Source organism: Labeo rohita, chromosome 25 (assembly GCF_022985175.1).
Source record: "Labeo rohita strain BAU-BD-2019 chromosome 25, IGBB_LRoh.1.0, whole genome shotgun sequence".
Taxonomy (NCBI): domain Eukaryota; kingdom Metazoa; phylum Chordata; class Actinopteri; order Cypriniformes; family Cyprinidae; genus Labeo; species Labeo rohita.
The window spans coordinates 26,741,995-26,766,465 of record NC_066893.1 but is presented as its reverse complement, the minus strand read 5'-3'; the positions used below and the strand labels follow the sequence as shown (position 1 = coordinate 26,766,465).

The 24,471-nt window shown below is 35.2% G+C and overlaps 1 protein-coding gene across 2 annotated transcripts in view; it reads right to left on the bottom strand.

Annotated features, from left to right (window-relative positions):
- The window catches only part of wnt7bb (wingless-type MMTV integration site family, member 7Bb), an 83,486-nt gene that overhangs the window by 49,217 nt on the left and 9,798 nt on the right, over positions 1-24,471 (bottom strand). The window contains exon 1 of one of the 2 annotated variants that reach the window (XM_051100353.1): positions 2,089-2,643. The exons of the other annotated variant lie outside the window; for it this stretch is intronic. Coding sequence (XP_050956310.1) covers positions 2,089-2,159 — 71 coding nt within the window. The 5' untranslated portion in view covers positions 2,160-2,643. Of the gene's footprint in view, positions 1-2,088; positions 2,644-24,471 lie in introns of those variants that run through there. 2 annotated transcript variants of the gene reach the window in all.

The window sequence follows — 24,471 nt, the reverse complement described above, 5'->3', positions numbered from 1 at the left end:
AAATCTGGAATCTGAGGGAGCAAAAAAAATCAAAATATTGAGAAAATCGCCTTTGAAGCTGTCCAAATGAAGTTCTTAGCAATGCACATTACTAATTAAAATTTTAATTTACGGTAGGAAATTTACAAAATATCTTCATGGAACATGATCTTTATTTAATATCCTAATGATTTTTGGCATAAAAGAAAAATTGATAATTTTGACCCATACAATGTATTTTTGGCTATTGCTACAAATATACCTGTGCTACTTAAGACTGGTTTTGTGGTCCAGGGTAAACATATGCCAAAATATGTATTTTCACATGGCAGTAAATAGACAGTACCAACAGCAGACACTGAGCGATTTCTATTAGATTACTTTTTCACTTTCTTCACTATTTTTACTATGGCTTGTAGCAACAACAGAACCCACTTGGTATCTACTAAACAGTTTTAATATGCACATATTTTTTTCTGCACAAATGTTCTTTATAGGTTCTAAACTGCACATTAAGGAACTTTTTTAGAAGACAAAACATGAGGACGTTGTCCAAATGATAACCCATAAATCTGTAGGCCAGCTTTATTAATGTGCCGAGTGAAATGCAGTGCTTGTACCTGCATGTGCTGTATGTCATCATAGTGAAAGAGGGTAAAGGGGGTATAGTGACAGATATCAAGCCTCGGGGGTGACAAAACAGGTTTGACCTGACGAGACCCCACATTATCTAGAGATCTCAAAGCATGCTTTCAGTCATATGAGGTCTTGTGAGGCACCTTCTGTCTTGTAGACTGCACGATTAATCTCGAAACTTTGACACGATGCTTGCAAAAGTGAGAAAAAAAAGTGACTCATGAGGTGGTTTTCGATTTTATAAGTTGCTCTAAGCTGTATAATCACCTGTTTTGGATAAATAACAGCGGCATGAATGGATTTCCACTTCAAAAGGTGGATAAACTATGATCTGTTTGTGCATGCAAAGGCATACGCAGATCTAGATATGATATCCCAATTCCATTCTGCACTGCTGAGAGTGTCATTTCTCAAACAGGAGTGCATATGCGCAGCATAAAAACAAATAAACCAGAGCAAAGAGTTAAATACATCAAGTAAATCATGAATAGACTAGATGACAGGCGACCCTCTCTTGGAATACGAACAAATCCCTCAAGAATTCAGGTGAGGTCTTGCAAAACTGGAGGGTGAAGGAATGTGGAAATACAACTCGGCATGCTGTTATTACTGAGGGTATAGAGAGGTGAAAGCGAGAGAGAAAAAAAAAACCACAGCGTGGATCTTCCTTTAAACTAGTTAACTAAGAAAAACATGGAGCAAATGCAGTGGAAAATAGCTGTAACCTTAAACTCCGGCTTTAAATGATCAGAGAGCAGGTGTACAGATCTGAATACCACTTTTAGCACATACCGATCAATTGCGTGTATTTATAAACATAGTAAATGCAGTGCAGTCTTTTAGATCAGAAAGTGCAGGACACAATGCAGCATGACATTTTGACCTCCAAAATGAATTGAATTGTTGTGTTTTCCATTAGTAAACAGGTAGTTGACATGAAATACTTGGTTTGAAATGCCACAATCCATCATAAAGTATGTTAAACAGCATTTTGCTGTTTCATGATCTCATACTAATCAGGAAAAAAATATGGATATGTGAACACTGAAGGAACATTTAATAAGAACTACCAAAGGCCAAACTGATTAAAATAGTGAAATGATCTAAAATGTACATACATTTATATAAACTTTAACCTAAAACAGTTCAGTATCATTGAGATACTATTACAGTTTTTATTAATATTTAGAATTTTGTTACTGTAACATTTTCTGTTTTCATTTTAAATTTAGTTCAAGTTTTAGTCATTTTGATTACTTTAAAAATAGTATATTTTATTTCAGTTTTAGTTATTTTAGTACATCAAGTTAAACTAAACAAAAAGGAGAAATGTTGCATTGGCAACTAGATTATTTTTTATATTTTTAAATGGTTTTAGATTGTTAACTAGAAGAACCCTTCATGGACATGAGCTTGTGTCAACTAGCCAAATGTAAACATCAAATGCTTTATCATACATAAAGCAGATCTTACCCGAGTCGAGAATAAATGATGCCGAAACACAGGAGCACGTTAAAGATCCACAAGCGTAGGGGTCTGACCATGGTGTCCAATCAGTGCAGAAATCCAGCTCACATCGGCCACTCCGTTCCACCTGCGCAGGTAAACACGCTCTTTCTGTCTCTTCGACGTGTCTTTCTGATTCCCTGTGAAGTTAGAAACCTGAGAGCCATAGTCAGTTCAGCTCAAGTTCTGGGATGCTTTGCCGTCTCGTTCTCGGGTCTGAAAGCGAGATTGAGGCTTACAAACGCTGCGTTTTCAAGGAGGAGCGAGTCGAATGTTTTCAGGTGAACCTGCCGTGCGCGTCGAGTTCCTCCTCCTCTCTCTCGGGTGGAATGCAGACGGTTTTATGTTCCAGGCTCATCGGCTTGCCGCTGCTGCTGCTGCTGCTGGTGGTTTGTTAAATTCTTTCCATTTCTCCGCAGGTGAAAGTCTAGGGCAGGTAACACAAGCCTTTATCCACGCCCCTCCAGCTTTACGCTCACAGATGAGAGCATTTTACAGGCATGAAGCACGTGCTTTGGCTGCACGGACCGCAAATGAAAGGCATCGAGGCTCAGCCCTCCCTTTTCATAATGAAATTGGCTGCATGTCCATTGCACAATCATGCAACAAAGTGATCGTTCCATGCATACATGTCTCATGGCTGATATTTCATGAATTAGGCTACAGGGGGAGGTACGAGAGAGGCTTTTTTGCACAAGTCCTGACCATGATTCTGTACCTGTATACAATCGAAATAACTTTTTTGGGGTCCAAACAATACATTAAGCAATGCATTTAAATCTGTGGTTTGTTTATGAACAGATTTGCATGAAATGTACCTCCATGAAAACATGTTATTTGGGTCTAAACAATATATTAAGCAATGCATTTGAATCTGTGGTTTGTTTACGAACAGATTTGCATGTAATACACCATCTTAAAAACATGTTTTATGCATGCACACATCATATTTAGCAATGCATTACACATTCAAAAATATTCTGTGTGTGTGTATTTGTGTCAAACAATATATTAAGCAATGCATTTTAACCACTGGTTGGTTTACTAACAGATTTGGATGCAATGTACCACCATAAAACATGTTTTTTGAGTCTTAACAACATATTAAACAATGCATTTGAATCCGTGGTTGGTTTTCTAACAGATTTGCATACAATGTACCACCATAAAAACATGTTTTGTGGATGCACACATCATATTTAGCAATGCATTATGCATTCAACATGGATTTTTTCAACATCAAACAATATATTAAGCACTGCACTTGAACCACTGGTTGGTTTACTATCAGATTTGGATGCAATGTACCACCATAAAAACATGTTTTGTGGATGCACACATTACATTTAGCAATGCATTACACATTCAACATGTTTTTTTTTTCAAAGTCAAACAATATATTAAGCAATGCATTTGAATCTGGTTGGTTTACTAACAGATTTGCATGCAATGCACCACCATAAAAACATGTATTGTGGATGCACACATTATATTTAGCAATGCATTTGAACCAGGGTTTTAGGATGCATTTCCATAGATGTTTAATATCTCAATTGTTTCTATTTCAGCATAAATGGGGAGCAAAGAGACTTGAAGTCGCAGATGTTTCTTCTCAGAAAACCTCAAGTCATCTTGTATGTTTCTCATCTAGAGCTTCAAAAGAGATCTCAGCAATGTTCTCAGATTTTCCAGACTTCAAAATTCAAAATGAACCCAAGGATGTCTCATCAGATTTGGCAGAAACTCAATTATTTGAGCTATTTTATCAGCATAGACTTTATAGCTCTGTATGTCAACAACTGACTTGATTTAATTGATTTGTGTCTATTTTTATATCCTCTGAAAAATGATAAAATCTGCTCATAAGAGGCTTAAAAAGATGCATATTTGTATAAAACTACTTAAAACAGTGAACATTTTGAAATAAGTGAGCTGCAAAAAAGCCAATTTTTATCCAATTTTAAAGCCACCTTTTAATGCTGCACACATCTGCAATGTATTTATTTAAGAGCTTTTATACAGACAATTGCAATAAATTTTTATTGAATGTTTACAATTACAATTTTTTTTTAAAGCCTTCTAATTCAATGCTGTAACGTTCAAAAAAAAATTTTTTTTGCATGCAGGTATATGCATGCAATTTCTGTACAGGTTCAGATAGAGACCTTGTGTATCTGTGTAATGAGCAAACAACGCTCCCCCTTGTGGTGAAGAGCAAACACCTCACTGCAACCGCCCAGGATTACACGTATGATTTCACTGGATTATATGGAGTACATTTAATAAGCATATTCAGAGAAGCTAATACTTTAAAGCTTAGAATTAATACTCTGCATTCTTAGAAGAAAAACGTTGCCGTGGCAACACAAGAAATATACTATTGTACATGCGTGCAAACTGGTTTTGGGTGGTACTTTGTGGGTGTTTGCAGTATGGCAGTGCCTGTCAGTGGTTAATAGCAGCTGGCATGCCTACAACTCCCGATAAGCAACGATTCAATCAGTTAACAGGAATGTTTCGATTTATGACTTTAATTTCAGGGACTACCTGTAGTCATGCAGAGTTTATTTTGAGGTCGCCATCTTTAGCCTTAAATAACAGATCAACAATATGCAAAATATGTATAAAAAAAAAAATGCAATAAAATTTATTGAAATTTTCTATATAAAAGCCCTCACTTAAATTACATAATTACATATGTGCACAGCTCTTGAATTAGAAAAAAAAAGAATAAAAATGCAATTAATCAAATAAAAATGTATAAACACAAATTAATTGCATTTTAAATATAAAATGTCTATATAAAATCCCATTATAGATTTGTACAGCACTGAATTAGACAAAAACTTTAAAATTAATAAAATTAATACATTTTTAAAAAAAAATGTAATTAAATTAATTGCAATCAAATAAAAATTATTTAAAGACATCACAGATGTGCACATTAAAATTAAATAAAAAAAGGAAAGAAAATTAAAAAAAATAATAATTAATTAAATTAATTGCAGTTGGCTGTATTCAAATTACTGCATATTCATATAAGGATAATTTAAAGACATTGCAGATGTGCACAACATTTAAAAAGGCATTAAAATTCAATCAAAATTGTAAAAAAAATCTTTATAAATAAAAAATGCAATCTAATTGAAATTGTCTAAATAAGAAAACACAAACTGAGGAAATTCAAAGAAATTACAGATGTGTACAGCATTAAATTAAACAAAAAAAATTGTAATTAAAATTAGTACAAAAAATTAGTACATAAAATGTAATTAAATTAATTGCAGTTGTCTATATTCAAAGTATTATTATTCTATATTCAAATAAAGACCATTTAAAGACATTGCACATGTGCACGACATTAAAAAGGCATTAAAATTATATCAAAATTGTACTTTGTAATTTTTTAAAAAAAGTAAATTTAAAATTAAAAAATGCAATTGTCTATTTAAAAAACACAAAGAAAATAAAAAAAACTTAAATTAAAATTAATAAAAATGAATACAATTAAAATGTATTCAAACATAAAAAAAATTATAACATTAATTTATACATTAAAATTAAATCAAAATTGTAAAAAAATAATAATAATAATAATAATTCCAGATGTGCAAAAAAATATACCATCCAGCTTTATATTAAATAATGAGCAACATACAATTTTCAATGGAAAATCATCTGACTTGAGCAAAAGTGACCATTTGCTCCCCATTTAATCTGCCTAGGAGAAACAAGTGAGATATTAAGAGATCTGTGATTTTTCTTTCCAACGAAACGAAAAAAGCGGTCTTCAATAGGGATTTTTTACCAAATGTATACGTGGCGGCCCACAGATGGACGCACACACACTTATGAAGTAATGATTCTTCAGTACTTCCTGTTAATGGCACTAGTATGTCACTCATCTGTTCAGATGGTTCATTTTTGTTGACAGAGAAACCCAACAAACCACAGAAATGCTTTGTTCCTTGACATCCCTTCTTTTACAGTTTTAAGAGCGCACTTCAAAACAAGCTCACTGTTACACCAGATGGGCGCTTGATGGATTGAGCCTCAATATAAAGTTGTTCGGGGGGTGATTGTTGCGGCGTGGCGGTGTTTGAAGCGTCCGCATAAAACGATGGTCTTGTTTGTCACCAGGGCCGTAATTTTTTGATTTAGCTTCATTAAAATCTTAAAAGGACTACCAATCTGCTGCTTTTATGAAGTCCAATTGTCAGGACGGCATGTGTCACTGCGTTTTCACGCCACATGAAAAACGCGTCACACATGTTGGTGTGCGTGCAGACGGTTTTGCGCTTTATTCGAGGCAAATGTGTTTCCAAGAAGACTTCAAAAAAGACAAAAGGATGATGTCATGTAAAGACAAACAGGTCGATTGCACACAAATTACTTCTCCATGAGGTATAAAACAACGGCTAGTTTAGCTTAGCATAACTGGGACAAGTATATACTTTGTTTGACATTTTACACATCTATAGCTATTGTACTATTAATATTGACTACAATTTATTTAATTGATGAATCTATTGTTATATTTTGATTATATTTAAATATTTATTTATAATAAAAACTGAAAGGATTTGTGCGTGTAATTTATAAAAGTTATAATTGAATGACTTACATATTATGATTAAATTAATAATAAATTAATAAAAAAATTAATTAATAGGTTTAGTCATAGTAAATATTAAATAAATATAAAATTTATGTATGTGTGTGTGTGTGTGTGTGTGTGTATATATATATATATATATATGTCAAATTGATTTTATTTATTTATTTATTTATTAATTACAACTTATATTATGATTAAATTAATAAGTATTAACTATATAAAATTAATTACATATAACTTTATTTTATTGATGAATTCTATTGTTATATTTTTATTATATTTTTATATTTTTAAAAGAAAATGTGTGTTAATATTATAATTTATTTAACGAATAATCTAATTAATAAATAAATAATTAATAAATAGGTGTAGTCATAGTAAATATTAATATATATATATATATATATATAATATTTATTTTATTGATTAATTATATTTGTATATTTTTATTATATTTAAATACATTATAAAATATTACATCTTATATTATGATTAAATTAATTAATAAATGAATAGGTCTAGTCATAGTAAATATTGCGTATATATAAGTATTAATTATATAAAATTAATTACATATAACTTTATTTTATTGATGAATTCTATTGTTATATGTTTATTATATTTAAATATTGTTTTTAATTTTTAAAAGAAAATGTGTGTGTGCGTGTGTGATTTTTAAATAATATTAAAATTTATTTAACGAATTACATCTCATGATTTTATTAATAAATGAATAGATGTAGTCATTGTAAATAACAATAAATATATGTCAAATTTATTTTATTGATGAATTACATCTTATGATTAAAGAATTATCAAATAAATAACATTTCTATATATATATATAATTGATTTTATTGATGTATTTTTTATTCTATTTCTTTTTTATTTCTATTTCTGATATTTCAAATATTGAAATATTTATTTATTTATTATATTTATACTGACTATAATTTATTTGTTCACTTGCATCATTAAGACAGCAGACAAGAAATAATATATATATATATATATATACACACACACACACACATATAATATATATAATATATAATATAATATATAATTATTTATTTCGATTATTTCATCTTATGATTAAAGAATTATAAAATGAATAGGTCTAGTCATAGTAAATATTAATAATAAATTATCTATATAATATAATTTATTTTATTGATGATTTTTTTATATTTTGAATATAAATATTTATAGAAATATAAAATAAATATTTATATTTTCAAAATATATATATATATATATATATATATATAATAAACTGAACCACACCAGGTTCTAACCTCTTGTTGTGAGATGTGAAATTCCCTTTAAGCAACATAAACAGCTATTAAAAACACAAACGTACGGTTAACTAGCAGTTAGCGCAAATGCACTCTGGCGCAAATGCACTCTGGCTCTGTTCCAAAAACTAGTATCATTTTAAAGTACACTCTAATTCATTCAATCTTTCTGACCTTGCATTATTAAGCTTATTAGAATATGCATCATGATCCTTGCAACATGATAATACCAAACATAGGTTGCATGTAACTCATCCAGAAATAAAAATTTGCTAAAACTGACTCACCCTCAGGCCATCCAAGATGTAGATGAGTTTGTTTCTTCATCAGATTTGGAGAAATGTAGCATTAAATCACTTGCTCACCAATGAATGTGAATGGGTGCCGTCAGAACGAGAGTCCAAACATCTGATAAAAACATCACAATAATCCACAAGTAATCCACACCACTCCACTCCATCAATTAATGTTTTGTGAAATGAAAATCTGCTTGTTTGTAAGATTAAAACGTTTTTAAAGTGAAAAAGTCATCTGGTCTGAATCAGGAGAGAAATGTGCACAGATCAAGCACTGTTTACAAACCAAAACAGCTCTAAACAAATATGTGGGTGGATTTTGATGTAAGACGACAACATGAAATGGACTTTTTCACTGGAGGAAGTGTTATTATAGATTATGAACTCATACTTTGGCCAGAAGTGATGGTTGAAACAATGAACAAATACATCTCTTGCCATGAACAAACTAACAAACACGAAAATTGCAGTGCACTTAGAGCTTCAACGCATGAAAGTAAAAGCATGCGTGATTTGAGGAACAATTTATTGTTGTAACACAAACATTACGGGACCAATTATGTGCTAAAGTTACTTAATGTTAGAGTAACAACTGACAAGGTGAACAAAAACTGTCCTGAATACCAATCCGTGCGAGTCACTGAAATGATCAACCTCTATTTACTGTAAACGCTAATAGCAGAGTTTACACAAATGTCCTGTGGAAAACCACACTTTGACTCATTTCATTTGTCTGAGTTAATTTATGCGCCGAGCTAGCACTTCACAGGCAGATGACACAACCGAGTTGAGCAAACCAGAGAAGTAAAGATGGTGATTTACCCCAGACTGTCATTTGGTCAGGGTTTGGCTGGTTAACATGTTCCAGTTAGCCTCAGCATGTATGTGTGGTTGTTGTGCAATTACACAGATGCTTCACCACTGACCCAACAACTGCCATTAGGATGAATGGGAATGCTAACAGACAATTTCTCCAAAACTCCTCGAGTTAAATGTACTTTATATCTGTAATGGGCTTTGGCATCATAATCCAATGCAGGCCTGGAATTAACATGTACAGTATATACTGGAGTCACTGCCAGTAACTAAACACTCCAGTTTTTGACCACTAGATGGCCATCTGCGCTGACCTGACGTAATTCTCATCATCGTATCCACCTGAAATATCCCAACAGAAGCTGTTTCCTTGCATTTCACGCATTCTCTACTGGAGGACAGAGAAACAAACTGACCTTTTTGTGTTTTGGCGAAGGAATGTCTTTCTGTCTCTTTAAATTTTATTAAGTACTCTTGACCAATGGCTAAATAAAATCAGCCAGTGGGCAAGGTTGTGTTTGTGTAGGAGCTGGTTCAGCTGGAAGCCCCTTTCCCGGCCAGGGAAATAGATTTATCCAGCTTGCCAAACCCGAGAGAGGCGTCTAGGTTTGCCACATCTGCATTCACACACAGCCTCTGGTTGTCCGCGACTCGAGTCCCTACAGGCCTCCTACAGCAGGACACACACAGTTACTGACGGAGGTACTGCACCAAAAACTGATTCATTTGGTTAAATCGTCAAGCATCACTACTGATAATTTTCATATTTAGGGCTAGAGATCTGAATAAAAACCACTTCCTTAAAGCCAATATCTAGCAATCATCTACTTAGAACACCCTAGCAACTACCTATAAAATTCTAAAAATCATGTAGCAATTTCCTAGAAATGATCTGGAAACCATTTACCAATACCCTAGCAACCATCTAGCAACATCCTAGTAACAACATAGAATTCCCTAGCAACTACCTATAAAATTCTAAAAATCCTCTAGCAGTTTCTTAGAAGTTACCTATAACACCTTAGCAACCAGAGCAATTCCTTAGCAACCATCTAGCAACACCCTAGTAACCACGTAGAATTCCCTAGCAATATTCCCTAGCAACTGCACAGAAAACCTCAGTAAAAATCTACCAAGACCTTAGAAACCCTAGCAACTATCTAGAAATTCCCCAGCAACTACATATAAAATTCTAAAAATCATTTAGCTGCTATATCATTTAGCTTTCTATAAATTACCTATAACACATTAGCAACCAGAGCAATGCCCCAAACCATCTACCAACATACTACTAACCACATAGAATTCCCCTGCAATATTCCCTAGCAACTACACAGAACACCCCAGCAACCATTTAGCAAGACCGTAGAAACCACCTAGAATGCCATAGAAACCATCTAGCAATACTAACTAGAACACTCTAGCAACTATCTGGAAATCCTTTAGCAACTATCTATAACACTGACAATCATCTTGCAGTTTTCTAGTAATTACATATAACAACCTAACTATTTTGAAATTTCCTTGTATCCACCTAGAATACCCTAGCAACCATCTAGCAATTCCCTGTCAACTACTCATAACACCCCCACAACTATCTACACACTCCCTAGCAACTACCTAAAAAGTTCTAAAAATTCATCTAGCAATTTTACCTATAACACCCGAGCAACCAGAGCAATTCCCTAGCAGCCATCTAGCAATGCCCTAGAAACCATCTTGCAAAACCCAGTAAACATATAATTCCCTAGTAATTCCCTAGCAGTCCCATAGAATGCCCCAGCAATGATCTATTAATTCCCTAGAAACTACCTATGACACCCCAGCAACCACCTAGCAAGACCTTAGAAACCGCTTAGAATCTAGAAATTCCCTAGTAACTACCTATAAAGTTCTAAAAATTAATCTAGCAATTTCCTAGATGTTACCTATGACACTTGAACAACCAGAGCAGTTCCCTAGCAACCATCTAGCAATGCCCTAGAAACCATCTCGCAAAACCATACACAATGCCCTAGAAGTATTCCCTAACAGCTACCTAGAACGCCCCAGCAACCATCTAGCAATATCCTAGCAACTACATAGAACACCCTAGCATTTATCTAGAAATTCTCTAGCAACTATCTATAACACTCTGACAATCATCTTGCAGTTTCCTAGCCACTACCCATAACGACCTAACAATTATCTTGGAATTTCCTTGCAGCCACCTACAATACCCTAGCAACCACCTATAAAACCCTAGCAACGATCTAGCAATTCCCTGTCAACTACCCATAACACCCTTGCAACAGCCTAGAACTCCCTAACAACCTACTAGCAATACCCAGCAGCCACATAGAATGCCCTAACAATGATCTAGTAATTCCCTAGCAACTACCTACCACACCCCAGCAACCATCTAGGAAGACCTTAGAAACCACCTAGAATGCTCTAGAAATTCCCAGTGCTACATAGAACACCATAGTAACTAGAAATTCTCTAGCTACCTACAACACTAGTGATCAGTAAGCAGGTTCCAGGGCAACTACCCATAACAACCTAACAACCATCTTGCAATTTCCTTGCAACCACCTACAATACCCTAGCAACCATCTAGCAATTCCCCAAATCAACTACCCATAACACACTTGCAACATTCAAGAATTCCCTAGCAACAGCCCACTGGAACACCCTAAAAACCACCTACAACACTCTAGCAACCACAGAGAACACCCAAACAACCACCCATATCACCCTAACAACTACCAAAAAAAAAACCCTAGCAACTACCAGAATATACTAGCAAGCACCTTGAACACCCTAACAACCACCTAAAACCCTAGCAGCCACCCAAAAAACCCTAGCAACCACCCATATTTCCTAGTAACAACCCGACACCCCAACAACTACTAGAACATACTATGAAGCATCTATAACACTCTAGCAATCACATACAACACCCTAACAAACACTCAAAACCCTAGTAGCCACCCACAAAACCCTAGCAACTACCCAAACTCCCTAGCAACCACTCAAAAACTGCAGCAAACACCCAACACCCTAATAGCTACCCAGATCACCCTAGAAGCCACCCAAACAATCCTAAAAACCACTCACAACACCCTAGCAACCACCTAGAACACCTAGCAACCACCCATATCAACCTAACGAATACAAAATACTCTAGCAACCACCCAAAAACCCAAACAACCACCCAAAAACTCTAGCAACTACCAGAACCTACTTGCAACCACCTAGAACACCCTAACAACCACCCAAAACCCTATAAATCACCCAAAGAACCCTAGCAACCATCAGGAACACCATACCAACCACACAAAAACACGAATAACTACACCATAGACCCTAAAAAAACACCTAGAACACCCTAACAACCACAAAAAATGCTAGCAACCACCCAACGCCCTTACAACTACCTGAAACACTGTAACAACCACTCACAACACTCTAGGAACTACCTAAAACACCCCCCCCCAAAAAAACAACCCCAAAAAACATCCATACTCCCTAGCAACCACCCAACACCCTAAAAACTACCTATAACACCCTAGAAAATGATCTAGTAATTGCCTAGCAACTAATTAGAACACCACCGCAACAATCTAGCAATTCCATAGCAAGCACCTAGCCTAGCAACAATCTAGCAATGACCTATTAAACACATAAACGTCCTAGCAACCATCTACAAAAATTTCTTATATAACTTATCAGCCCTGTAGCAATGTCCTTGAAACCACCCAGAGCACTTTAGCATTGTGGAGTTGTGAGCAGTACACAATTTTTCTTCAGAAAATATAGAAATCTGGTTGCGACATTCTCTAGTTGTAAAAACAGCAGCGCTTACGTTCGCCTGTTGCGCACTAGGGTTGCCTCTGACAATGAAGGCTACTGTAATGGAAACCATTTGACCTCAAATTGGACCATCCAGACAACCTTTACCAGAGCCGTCGATTTACATGACATAAAAATGGCAACCTGGAACGACATAAATCCCTAACACTCCGCCATTTAGGCACAGCTTGGAATGGATAATGAATGCCGAGTCATGAACGTTTTCGATCCTGGACTCGTGGGGCAGGAGCGTATGCAGATACACTGGGCCGAACCCACCGTCTGGCTTCTGTTCTCAGTGTGATTACTGAGAGCCTGAATGCTGGGACATGTCTGGAGTGGAAAGCAGGGCTTTTTTGAGGTTGTGCTACTGGATGCCAAAACCTGAATGCCACATTTTGAGAGCTTGGATAAGAACCCGAGAGAAGTCAATAAGAAGTTATGTTCCCCTCATGTAGAAACCTTCAGAAGCAAATTTTCTGTTTGCAGATGAGGTTCACTTTGCATCAAGGACTGACTCCAAAAGCCTAAACTGCCTCATTCCTGATCAGGGATTACAATAGCCATGTTTCTACCCACCTATTTGTATGCACATTTTGGGATATCACATAAAAAACACTGAATAGAAAAGCCAAGATGCACATACATTCTAAAAATCTGTGTAAAATGCGAGTCAGATATATTTTTTTATCTGATAAAACATGCATATATCTATGATGGAAATACATTACCGAATAAATTTCTTGATGCGCATCAAAAAAGTCTTTATGCGACTGAATGGGATAACTGGACTAACGAGTGGACAGACCTTTTTGCACAGCATCTGAAATGTTTTGGACATTTTAAAATGCCTGAGCCAAAGTCTGTCGTCAAAGTGGTTCGGTATAATCACCAGCAACTCCTAGCAACCATCTAATAATGCCATTCAGGGATATCACAACAAGGTTTGCAAAAATTTTAAAAATGGGCATAAAAGCGTATGCACTCAAAAGTCGGATGCATTTTTATCTAATAAGAAAACATGCAAATAAATATCGATGGAAACACATTTACCAAGTTAATTCATCAATGCGCATCAAAAAAGTCATGACACATTGCACGATGGGAGCAGCAAACTGATCGCCCTTAGTAACCATCTAACAATGCCATTTTGGGATGATGCCAAAATGCGCATAAGTTCTAAAAAATGTGCATATAAACCTGCCCTGAGTTGGATACATTTTTCTATGCAATAAAACATGCATATTAACTACGTTTGAAACACACTTATTAAATAAATTCGTCGATGCGCAGCAAAGAAGTCTTATGACTTTTTATGAGATGGGACGGCATAACTGGACTAACAAGTGGACCGATCTTGTTGCACAGGATCTGAAATATTTTGGTCATTCAAAAGCCAAAGTCTTTCGTCAAAGCGGTTCGGTATAATAACCGGCAACTCCTAACAACCATCTAACAATGCCATACAGGGATATCACACCAAGATTCACATAAATTCTAAAAATGTGCATGAAAACGTATGCACTCAGCCGAGTTGGAAACATTTTTTATCCGACAAGAAAATGTACGCATAAATATCGATGGAAACATGCCAAAATATCAATATGCATTAATAAAGTCATGTGACGTTGCGCAATTTTGCACATTGCACATTTTGCATGTCTCCCTCATTTAACACACCTGATGCAGATCATCGGCTCGTTAGGAGAAAGATCCATGAACGGAACTGAGTGTGTCAGATTCAGAAACATACAAAATGTGCAGAGCCGTGGGCCCCGAGGACTGGAGTTGAGAAGCACTGCAATAAAACATATGCATAAACTACGATGGAAACGCATTTACTGAATAAATTTCTCAATGCGCATCAAAAAAGTCATGTGACTTTGTGGCATGGGACGGCTGAAAAGCCTGTGCCAAAGTCATCAAAGCGGTTCAGTATAATCACTGGCAACCCCTAGCAACCATCTAACAATGCCATTTTGGGATACTGCATTAAAAAACAAATGCAAAGATGCGCATAAATTCTAAAAATGTGCATTAAAAAAACTTAAACCGTCAACTGAGTTGAATACATTTATATTGCACTGCTGGATACAGTTATATCGCACCAAGATTCGCATAAATTCTAAAAACGCGCAGGAAAAGGTAGGCACTCAGCCGAGTCGGAAACATGTGCACATAAATATCGATGGAAACACATTTGCCAAATAAATTCATCAATGCGCATCAAAAAAGTCACGTGACATTGCGAGATACGACTGCATCCAGACTAACCAGCAGACTGCAAAAATGCGGATAAATTCTAAAAATCTGCATAAAAAACTTCAGCTCAAAACTTGAACTGTCAACTGAGACAGATACGTTTTTTTATCTGATAAAACATACGCATAAACTACAATGGAAATGCATTTACAGAATAAATTCCTTGATGCGTATCAAAAAAGTTATGTGACATTGTGAGATGGGATGCCATAACTGGACTAACAAGTGGACCGATTTTGTTGCACAGAATCTGAAATGTTTTGGTCATTCTGAAATGCCTGAGCCAAAGTCGGTTGCAAAGCGGTTCAGTATAATCACCAGCAACCCCTAGCAACCATCTAACAATGCCATTCTGTTATATCACACCAAGATTTGCATAAATTATACTCATGAAAATGTAGACACTCCAAAGAGATGGAATATTTTTTTATTCGATAAGAAAAGCAACCATCTAACAATGCCATTTTGGGATACTGCGTTAAAAGACAAAGATGCGCATAAATTCTACCGTCTTCAACTTCAACCGCCAACTGAGTCGGATACATTTTTTATCCAATAAAACGCGCATAAACTACGATCGAAACGCATTTACCGAATGAATTCCTTGATGCGCATCAAAAAGTCAAAATGACTTTATTAGATGGGACGGCATAACTGGACAATCCAGCAGACAAATCTTACCTACCAACCATCTAACAATGCCATTTTGGGATACTGCGTTAAAACACACACGAACAAACAAAAAAAACACCGAATGGAAACGCCAAGATGCGCATAAATTCTAAAAAATATGCATAAAACCTGCGCTCAACTGAGTCAGATACATTTTTTATCCAATAAAACATGCACATAAATTACAATAGAAACACATTTACTAAAATTCTTTGATGTACAACAAAAAAGTAATGTGACTTTGTGAGATGGGACGGCATAACTGGACTAACAAGTGGACCGGTCTTGAATCTGAATTGTTTTGGTTATTCAGAAATGCACATAAAAACTTAAACCGTGAACTGAGTTGGATACATTTTTTTAGCCGATAAAACATACCATAAACTACGATGGAAACGCATTTACCGAATAAATTCTGGACTAACCAGCAGACTAATCTTTAATTTAATTTATACGAAAAAAAGACCCACAGTGGTATCTCCTTTGTGATATTTATCAGGAAGTGACGATTTTGTTGTCTTTGTCTCGCTGGATGGTGAAATGGTGCTTTATTTGTGTATGTTTTATATGCGATATTCCAATTCTGCGTACAAGTTGCAACTTTGGATGGAAACATGGCTAATGTCAGTATCAGTTTAGGCCCTCTAACAGGATTGGTAAACCAAAGCCAAAGCTCACTCAGATATATTGACTGAAACAGTTCTGCGGTCAAAACGAGAAAAATAATCTAACTTTGAACTGTACTTTACCTTTTTATCTCAGAACAAGAGAAGATCTTGATCACTGCGATTGGGTTCAGAGCCAACATGATGGTGACAGGAGCTCAGACCAAAAGCCAAAATGCACTGCAAAATATGACATTCCTTCTGTTTTCCAGTACAAGTATCTAAACATCAAGATAAATGTCCTTAACAAGCCTAATTACATAAGATATTAAGTCTTGGTTTCAGAAAAATGAATCAAAATGTAGTCAGATTTTGCTGAAAACAAGAAAAATATCTGCCAATGGGGTCAGAAAAATAAACCTGTTTTTTTTTCCTTTAAGTTCCTGTTCGCAAGTTTTTTCCCCTCATTTAAGCATAAGGTCAATTCATTTTGAAAACGTAATATATTTTTTTCTTGTTTTCAAGTATAAATGTAAAATGTTCTTCAATCACCTGCTTAAGATAGTAGTTACTAGGGATTTGCTGGTTACTGGTTGCTAGGGTGTTCTAGGTAGTTGCTAGGGAATTGCTAGATAGTTGCTAGGGCATCATATGAGGTTGCTAGGGTATTGCTAGATGGTTGCTAAGGTGTTTTTGAAGGATTCCAAGGACTTGCCAGATGATTGCTAGATTATCGCTAGAATGGTTTTTAATTGCTGGATGGTTGCTAGTTTCTAAGAGAATTTCTAGATTGTTAGGACATTCTACGTGGTTGCTAAGGACTTGCTAGATGGTTGCTATGGTGTTCTAGGAATTTGTAAGTAATGTGTAATTCTAAGTAGTAGCCAGGGAATTGCTAGATAGTTGCTAGGGTGTCATATGAGGTTGCTAGGGTATTGCTAGATAAAGAGTTCTTGGTGGTTTCTAAGGACTTGCCAGATTGCTAGGTTATTGCAACATATTTGCTAGGAAATTGCTAGATGGTTGCTAGGATATTCTAGGTAGTTGCTAGGAAATTTCTAGATTGTTGCTATGGGATTTTAAGTGGTTGCTAAGGACTTGCTAGATGGTTCCTAGGAGGTTCTAGGAAGTTGCTAGGGTATTGGAAGATGGTTGCTAGGGTGTTCTAAGTTGTTTAGAAGTGCTAGATGGTTGTTAGAGTGTTCTAGATAGTTGCTAGGGGGTTCTTGATGGTTTCTAAGGACTTGCCAAATAGTTGCTAGATTATTGCTAGATAGTTGCTAGGGAATAGCTGGATGGTTGCTAGTTTCTAAGAGAATTTCTAGATTGTTAAGACATTCTACGTGGTTGCTAAGGACTTGCTAGATGGTGTCTATGGTGTTCTAAGAATTTGCTAGGGTTTCGGAAGTTGGTTGTTAGGCTGTTCTAAGTAGTTGCCAGAGAATTGCTAGATAGTTGCTAGGGTGTTATATAAGGTTGCTAGGATATTGCTAAATAGTTGCTAAGGGGTTCTTGTTGGTTTCTAAGGACTTGCCAGATAGTTGCTAGGTTATTGCTACATAGTTGCTAGGGAATTGTTAGATGGTTGCTACGGTGTTCTAGGAAGTTGCTAGGGAATTTCTATATTGTTGCTATAGCATTCTAAGTGGTTGCTAAGGACTTGCTAGATGGTTGCTAAGGTGTTTTAGGTAGTTGCTGGAGAATTTCTAGATTGTTGCTATGGCATTTTAAGTGGTTGCTAAGAACATGCTAGATCGTTCCTAGGGTGTTCTAGGAAGTTGCTAGGGTATTGGAAGATGGTTGCTAAAGGGTTCTTGGTGGTTTCTAATGATTTGCCAGATAGTTGCTAGGTTATTGCTAAATAGTTGCTAGGGGATTGTTAGATGGTTGCTATGGTGTTCTAGGAAGTTGCTAGGGAATTTTTATATTGTTACTATGGCATTCTAAGTGGTTGCTAAGTCCTTGCTAGATGGTTGCTAAGGTATTTTATGTAGTTGCTGGAGAATTTCTAGATTGTTGCTATGGCATTTTAAGTGGTTGCTAAGAACATGCTAAATCGTTCCTAGGGTGTTCTAGGAAGTTGCTAGGGTATTGGAAGATGGTTGCTAAAGGGTTCTTGGTGGTTTCTAATGATTTGCCAGATAGTTGCTAGGTTATTGCTACATAGTTGCTAGGGGATTGTTAGATGGTTGCTATGGTGTTCTAGGAAGTTGTTAGGGAATTTTTATATTGTTACTATGGCATTCTAAGTGGTTGCTAAGTCCTTGCTAGATGGTTGCTAGGGTGTTTTAGGTAGTTGCTAGAGAATTTCTAGATTGTTGACATTTTAAGTGGTTGGTAAGAACATGCTAGATCGTTCCTAGTGTGTTCTAGGAAGTTGCTAGGGTATTGGAAGATGGTTGCTAAGGGGTTCTTGGTGGTTTCTAATGACTTGCCAGATAGTTGCTAGGAAATTTTTAGATGGTTGCTACGGTGTTCTAGGAAGTTGCTAGGAAATTTCTATATTGTTGCTATGGCATTTTAAGTGGTTGCTAAAAACATGCTAGATCGTTCCTAGGGTGTTCTAGGAAGTTGCTAGGGTATTGGAAGATGGTTGCTAAGGGGTTCTTGGTGGTTTCTAATGACTTGCCAGATAGTTGCTAGGGAATTGTTAGATGGTAGCTAGGGTGTTCTAGGTAGTTGCTAGAGCATTCTAAGTGGTTGCTAGGGTGTTCTAGAAACTTGCTAGGGTATTGCTAGACAGTTGTTAAGGTGTTCTTGGTGGTTCTCAAGGACTTGCCAGATAAGTGCTAGGTTATTGCTACGTATTTGCTAGGGAGTTGCTAGATGGTTGCTAGGGTGTTCTAAGTAGTTGCTAATGTGTTTTAGGTGGTTGCAAAAGAATTGCTTGTTTTCAGACAAAAATAGTTTGCCAAAAAAAAAAAAAAAAAAATCTGCCAACGGGGTCAAAAAAAAAAAAAAAAAAAAAAAAAAATACATAAATAATAATACATAAATAAATATATATATATTTTTTTTCTGGTTTTAAGCATAAAAACAACACACAATCAATTTTTCCAGAAAACAAGACTTAACATCTAAAGCCATTTTGCATCTTGAGTAAATGTATCTTGATTTAGGAATGTTCAGATATTGGTAATGGAAAACTGGACAGAAATACCATGTAAGAAAACCATTTTTTGCAGTGTGGCAGGAGGCCGAACAGAGGGATTGGAGATAAGAGATCCAATGAGTTTCAGCCACTGACGTTGATGAAATCACACTGACAACGCGAGCCACGCACACCATCGGATCTGAAGAATGAGTCCTGCGAAGGAAAAGCAAACTCTCAATTTCTCAATTGCATGCAGCCGGACCCAACAATGCAGCTGCCAAACGGGCCGTAACGGGAATGCGGTCTGAACTCCTGCTTGAAATATGATGTAGAGTGTGGAGTAGTTTTACATACTGCTGCTGTCGCTGTAAGAGAATATTGATTTATCACCTCCCCCGTAATTCCCCATTATCTAGTGTATAATTACAGTGTGGTGTCACACACCTGTTTATGAAACAATTTGTCTTAGTACACTTCTGGAAAACCCTAGTTAAAGCTGTCGGATCAAATCAACGCAATTTATATCAGTTGTGGATTTGCTGCACACTTCAAAAAAAAAAAAGAAAACTTTTCTTGCTCAGTATTTGTCTTGTTTTTCCAGTACAAACATCTAAACGTTCCTATATCAAGATGTATTTATTTCAGAAGTAAAAGAGCGTAAGTCTTGTTTTCTGAGAAATTAATCACAATTAACTTAGTTTATGCTTACAAGAAAAAAACATCTGCCGATGTTGAAAGAAAAATTAAAACTTAATTCAAATGGAAAGCAAGTTAATTTTTCTGACTTCATTAGTAGATATTTTTCTTGTTTTCAGCAAAAAAAAAAATCACTTTAAGAATCTTTAAATATTTGTACTTGAAAATAAGACACTAAAAATGACAAAAAACAAAATACAGGTTTCAACATACATGTTCATGTGAACACAAAAAGCGGTTATTTTGCAGAACAATCCTGCTAGTTTTTTTGTGCATTGCTTTGCAACCAAGTGCATGTTAAACTATATTTCTCTTTCCAACATGATAAAAATCAAGCCTGTTCCCACTCCTGAGCCGTCCAGTATTGAAGAGCGATATTCCTGCATGTCTGGAAACCCTACAGGCCCAATATTTGAGAAGTCAGGAGTGAGAATGTGTTGAAAAATCAATAAGCGTATGCGTGACATCTTAAAATAAGAGAAGTACTAAACAGAACTGAAGTTATGAGGGCCAGTTAAATCTGGTTGAATATGTAATGCATAGCTGAATTACATCAAGCGAAAATAAAATTCAATAAATCTTCTCAATGTTTTATGCATGCTGTCGACCGTCAGCAGATGTTTAATAAGACAGTGGATTTAATAAACGTGGGGTGTGGTGTGCGTTCACAAATGCAAAACATGCATACACACACTACACACTCCTTTTCTTTTTCCAAAGTTCAAACAGTTTTACATCCCAGTTCAGCAAAAGCCTGTGTTGCAGCCAAGTGAAAACTCATGGCATTTAAATGAAAATAGCACCCCTGGTGGCAACGCTGAGAATGCAATATGCATTCATGATCTGATAATTTGCAAAATTTGCAGGGGCTAGTCTGTGATTTTATCTTGTTTTTCTACCAGCACCTGCATACAAAATTAATTACCTGCATAAAAATCATTACCATTCAGAATGTTGTTTTGTAAATCTTTTTTTTTTTTTACCACTGCCAAGCAAGTTAGCTTAACACTTTTTAAATATTGTCAAATATAATGGTTAAAAATATGGTTAAATGCTGGAAAATACTTGAAAGAAAATATTAGATCACTACTTCATTAGTCAGTAAACATTTGACATTTTGAAAAAATATTTGTTACATTAAAATATTTGCAAAGATTTTTAATAACATTTATGTTTACCTGTTAATAAAAGCTTGTGTTAACTTATTTCTGATCATTTCCACATTTTAAAACAACATCTACCATTTCAAAAGATAATATGCAAGCAAAAAAAATTAAATTAAATTAAATAAGCAACTGAAGCAATGAGAAATTAAAGCCATTTTAAGATGATTTTAGTCAAAATGGGTGAAAAATAATAAAAACAACCACTAATAATATGATTTAATGAGTTATCATTTTTGACCAACAGGTGGCGCTTTTACCAAATCAATGTGGTGTGTTCACTGTGAGGTGACAATGACACACACCAAGTTTGGTGTCAATATGTCAAAGCTTTGCAAAGATAAAGCCTCAGAGTCATTTTGGCATCATGGCTTAAATTTGTTGCATGGCTATACCAAAACTGTTTTGTCTATCGACACAAAATCCATAACTTTGTGTCAGCACAGTCTGAAGATGATGTGACTCGATTTTGGCAAAAATCTGATGTACGGTCGTGGAGGAGTTTAAAAAAAATAGGTTTTCAACATAAATCAAAATGGCGGACAGGACAGTTTGGCCAACTATGGCATAATTTGTATGACTGTTGTTGGCATGACCCAAGGAATTTTGAGACCATTTCATTACAATAGGCTAATGCAATCAGAAGTTATTAGCATTTTTGGAAATTTTGTAACTAATGGTTAATGAATGGTTTATCACTCTTGACCAATAGGTGGCGCTGTTACCAAATTGATGTTGCATGGTCAGTGTGAGGTGACAATGGCACATACAAAGTTTGGTGCAAATATGTCAAACCTTCGCAGAGATACAGCCTCAGATGTAGTCTGGCATCTTTCCAACAAATTCATTGATGTGTTAAACGAAAACAGTTTCGTATATCGACACAAAATCCATAACTTTTTCTCAGCATGGTCTGAAGATGATCTGAGTCCAGTTTGGTGAAAATTGTACCAGCGGTCTTCGAAAGGAGTTCAAAAACATTAATCAAAATGACAGACAGGAAGTTTGGCCAGTTTTGGCATAATTGGTATCGATGTCCTTGGCATTACCCAGGGAATATATTGAGATCAATTACAATAGGCCAATTTAATCAAATGTTATTAGCATTTTTTGAAATTTCTCATGGTGCCGAAGACACATATCGAGTTTTGTAACGATACACCAATGTATTCATTAAATATAGCATTTTACGATATAATTAAAAATGTCCAACACCCAAAATGGCTGACATTGGGAAAACTTGGCATGCTCCGCCGAACCTAAAGAGACCAGTTTTGTGATTTTTGCCCAAACCATTCAGAATTTATAGGGGTAAATAGCCATTTTTCATATCTCCTGACCACTAGGTGGCACTGTGACAAAACACTCCAGATAGCCTCAGGTCATGCTTGTTATAACACACACCAAGTTTGGTCTCAATACGCCAAGATATAGCCTCACATTTTTTGTGTGCTTTTTGTCAAATTTGTTTGTGCATTATTCGAAAATGGTTTGACTGATCACTTTGGATTTCATAACTTTTTGCCAGCATGATCTGAAGATGATCTGACCCAATTTTGGTGACAGTCAGACAAACCATCTAGGATGAGTCCGAAAAAGTATTTTTTACAAAAATAGTTACGATTTTTACTTTCCATAGTGTCTTTACCTTGGGGTTTAAAAGAACCAAATAATAATAATAATAAAACTTTTTAATCACCACTTCACTACAGTCAATAAAAATGGAACATTTTTAAAAATATTTTATACAATAAAATATTTGTACAAATTTTTATTAACATTTGTTTACCTTTTGTTAGATAAGAGTTTGCGTTAACATATTTCTGTTAATTTCCACATTTTTAAAGTGACATCTACCATTTCAAAAGATACAATGCCAACCAATAATAATAATAAATTATTTAATTGTGCATTGCAAAAATATTTGGTAACACTTTATTTTACGGTCTCTTAACTAGTTGCCTATTAGCCAATTATTAGTACTAATTAAGCACATATTAATGCCTTATTGTACATGACCTTATTCTACATCCCTAATCCTACACTGTAAAAAATAAAAAACACAATTTGTTAAGTCAGCTTAAAATAATTTGTTACCCTGCTGCCTTAAAATTTTAAGTTCAGTCAACTAAAATAAGTTTATTTAACTTGAAATGTGAAGTTGTACTAAGTAACAACTTAGATATTTGTGTTTGCTAAACTTAACAGATGGGTAAGTAACCCAGCTGCCTTAAAATTTGAAGTTGATTCAACTCAAATATCTAAGTTGTCACTTAATATAATTTAACATTTCAAGTTGAATAAACTTTTTTTTTGAGTTGACTGAACTTAAAATTTTAAGGCAGCCAGGTTACAAATTATTTTAAGTTGACTCAACAAATTGTTTTTTACGGTGTACTCAATACCTAAACTTAACTAACCTACACTACCTTACTAACTATTAATAAGCAGCAAATTAGGAACTTATTGAGGGAAAAGTCATTGTTAATAGTGAATAAGTGTTCCCTATTCTAAAGTGTCACTTTGCATGAAGTCTTGTTTTCTAAAAACTATATCAAAATTAAGTGAGTTCTTGCTGAAAATGATAAAAAAAAATCTGTCAGTAGGGTTTTACCTTTGAATTAAGTTTTTTTTTTCTTACCCCACATGGCAGATATTGTTTCTTGTTTAAAGGAAGTTTTGCCTATTTCTTTTTGTAGAAAATATACATTGACCATCGTGCTTAAGACTTTCCAGTTCGTAAATATAACTTGACTTTGAACGAACCAACAGAACTCATTCTTCCACCGTGAACAAATGGCTCGTTCAATGTATTTTTACAGACATCCCAATAAGAAACAATTTAATAGGGCTTTATAGTGACTCTAAACTTCAAACTGGGGTATGATAAAGTATTTTAACACAAAAATGATGACATACTTCACCAGAACTGCTCTCACGAATGCCATTGTTTTCTCAGATGTCCATCCACGTTACTGAAATCAGTCTTACAACAC